Source organism: Temnothorax longispinosus, unplaced genomic scaffold (genome assembly GCF_030848805.1).
Source record: "Temnothorax longispinosus isolate EJ_2023e unplaced genomic scaffold, Tlon_JGU_v1 HiC_scaffold_916, whole genome shotgun sequence".
In the NCBI taxonomy this organism is placed as follows: Eukaryota; Metazoa; Arthropoda; class Insecta; order Hymenoptera; family Formicidae; genus Temnothorax; species Temnothorax longispinosus.
The window spans coordinates 1-3,118 of record NW_027270797.1 but is presented as its reverse complement, the minus strand read 5'-3'; the positions used below and the strand labels follow the sequence as shown (position 1 = coordinate 3,118).

The 3,118-nt window shown below is 25.0% G+C and overlaps 2 protein-coding genes across 2 annotated transcripts; both read left to right on the top strand.

The window, feature by feature from the left end:
- Window positions 1-461: 461 nt before the first annotated feature.
- LOC139825089 (uncharacterized) lies at window positions 462-1,248 on the top strand. The gene has a single exon (XM_071797622.1). The coding sequence runs from the start codon at window positions 462-464 to the stop codon at window positions 1,062-1,064; it is 603 nt and encodes a 200-aa protein (XP_071653723.1). The 3' UTR covers window positions 1,065-1,248.
- Window positions 1,249-2,190: 942 nt separating this feature from the next.
- Window positions 2,191-3,078, top strand: LOC139825090 (uncharacterized; the record flags this gene model as incomplete). The annotated part of the gene is made up of 3 exons (XM_071797623.1): window positions 2,191-2,330; window positions 2,416-2,619; window positions 2,757-3,078. Coding segments are annotated over exons 1-3 (535 nt in total), but the record flags the coding sequence as incomplete, so codon positions are not given.
- Window positions 3,079-3,118: the final 40 nt, after the last annotated feature.

Below are 3,118 nucleotides of genomic sequence, written 5' to 3'. Positions count from 1 at the left end.
TATAATTATATAAAATATAGAATATATAATTACCTAGAAATTATATATGAAAATTTTTTATTTTTACATTTAATATTTTTATAAATTTTTATGATTTTATACTTCTGATTTTTATAATTTTTTAATGTTAATTGTTTTCTAATAATACTTGCACTATTATATTTTAATGTTTGAATATACAAATAATGAATATATTGAATAAATATTGAATATATAAATAAAATAAATAATCTGCTTACATAATAATAAAATCATTTTTTATATTTTCTTATTGAATTGGTTTCCTTATTTGTTAATAATATTAACAAATCTATTAATATCATTAATAATATAATCTATTAACAGTTGATTGTATAAGTTATTCAACAGAAAAATTTTACATCTAGATTTTATATATAAGTGTAATTTTAAGAAGTAATAAAAATATAGCATAAAACATTTTTTGTATTTACAGCATAAAAATGGAAATAATACCTGGGAAAAGAAAGGACAGTTATTTGCATGTATATGAAGGATGTACATACCATACCGATAAAAGATACACTTACATATATCGTTGTACAAAGAGAAATACTACAGCATGTAGAGGTTTACTAATTAAAGAAAATGAAAAGTTTATCTTAGAAAGTAATCATAATCATCCAAACGAACCCTATGTATTTGATGTTTTAAATTTAAAAAATGAAATGATTCGAATGTGTAAAGAAACCGCTTTACCCAACAAAGAAATATTCGATACTGTTTCTCGAACAAATCCAAAAGCAGCAGCATATATTTCATATAATTCTATGAGAAATATATTGTCGAAGGAGAAACTTAAAATGCGTCCTCCATTACCTTCAAGTGTACATGATCTTGACAATCTATTTCAAGACTATGAACCAGTAAAATTCATTTATAAAGGCTGTGTTATATCTGAAGATAACAAATACTCCTACATGTTTACTAGCAATAAACTTCTAAAAATATTAGAGAAAAGTTCTGAAATTTTTATAGATGGTACATTTTCTGTGAATATCAATTGTTATCATTTTATATTTGTGATTGAAATATATATTTTCTAAATATAATTATTTCAATAACTTATAGATAAGGACTCTTAAAAGTTCAAACAAATATATAATTAAATGAGCAATTAGAGTCAACAGCAGTTGTTTAAGCGTATGAAATTAATATTTAACTGAATCTTCATAAACATAAGAATCGAACGTTTCGACTCTTGTATTGAGCATCTTCAGCAATTACATAGAGTGCGGTAAAAATTATGAACTAATTGAAATCATTGATGTGCGACTGAGTAACGCAAAGATTTAAAATGACTAATTGATGCCAGCATACAATTTTGAAAAACAAATTTATTTAAGTTATCAATTAGTCATTCTCCATCTTTGGATTACTCAGTCGCACACCAATGATTCCAATTAGTTCGTAATTTATACTGCACTCTATGTAATTGCTGAAGATGGCTCAATACAAGAGCAGAAACATTCGATTCTTATGTTAATCAAAATTCAATTAAATATTAATTTCATACGTACAAACAACTGTGTTGACTCTAATTTTCCATTTGATTATTTACTTATTTAATAATTATTTATAAGCAATTGTGTTATATATAATTATTGTTATACAGGATTTTTAATTTTAATTGAAACATGCAATTTTTCAAAATCGCAAGGTTGTAGAAGAAAATGTATTTCGTACAAAAGTTGTATATTGAAGAGGGACAAACAATGTTAAAGTTAGTTTTCGAAAAAATCGATTTTCAATATCATATACAGATCATCACCATTTTTTAAATGGAATTATATAATTTTTCTTACATAATATAATTCCTCTTTATTCCAATTATTCCACATATAAAAGTATGAAGATACAGTTATCGAAAAATCAATAGTTTACGGGATATTTCAAATTTTATTTTAACACATTTTGACATAAAGTATGAAATATCTCGTAAACCATTGATTTTTCGATAACTGTACCTTTCATATGCAGACTAACTAAAGGAATTATATTACGTGAAAAGAAATTATATAATTCCATTTTTAAAAAATAGTGATGACCTTTACATAACGTTGAAATTCAATTTTTTCGAAAATTAATTTTAACATTGTTTGTCCCTCTTTAAACCACACAACAGTTGTTTCGTAAGAAATATTTTTTTCTAAAACCTCGATTTCGAGAAATTGCCTGTTTCAATTAAAACGGGACACTATACATGTTACATAGTTTTATATGTATAAATATATGTTCGCAATTTTCATATTGTACCCAGAACACCAAATTTTGCACAATTGTTCTCAGTCCATGTACGTTACATGGATAAGGTATCTTAATTTTATACCAAATAATTTTATTACATACATTTTTCCTTTAAATTATGTTATCATATATAAAAATATTATTTTTCAGGGTATTGCAGTATTATTCATTCTGTGTGAAGCAAGAACACAATTAGTTTACGAATCTATATGGAAAGAAGTTATCAAATTAGCTCCAGACCTGCAATCTAATTTGCGCTTCATAATGTGTGATTACGAAAAAGCGTCGATGAATGCTGTTCACAAACAATTTCCCCAAGCATCTTTGCGAGGCTGCTGGTTTCACTATTGTCAAGTATTTTAAATATTCTTTGTTATCAAAACTTAGTTTTGATTATTCATTATTTATATTTTAACAGATATAGTTAAAATTTTTGAATTTATGTTTATTATATTTATATTTATATATACTTTGTGTTTTTTATATTGTAGGCTGTTCTGAAAAAGTGGAAGCGATTGGAACTTCTTACTGCACCATATAAAATAGTATCTATGGCAATGACATTAGCATTAGCACCACCTGAAATGTTTTCTGAAGGCTTAAATCTCATGCAGACAATTGCGGATGAAGAATATAATAATTATCCTAACATATTGCACTTTATGAGATATATGAGAAGTACATGGCTCCCAATATCTAAAAAAATAAGTGTGTATGGATGTCCAATTAGGACTAATAATCTTGTGGAATCATTTCATAGTATTATGTTGAAAAAAATTCATATGATTCATCCGAATCTTTGGGTCTTTTTAGGTATTATATAACAATATTATATAAAAATTGTAATATTAAA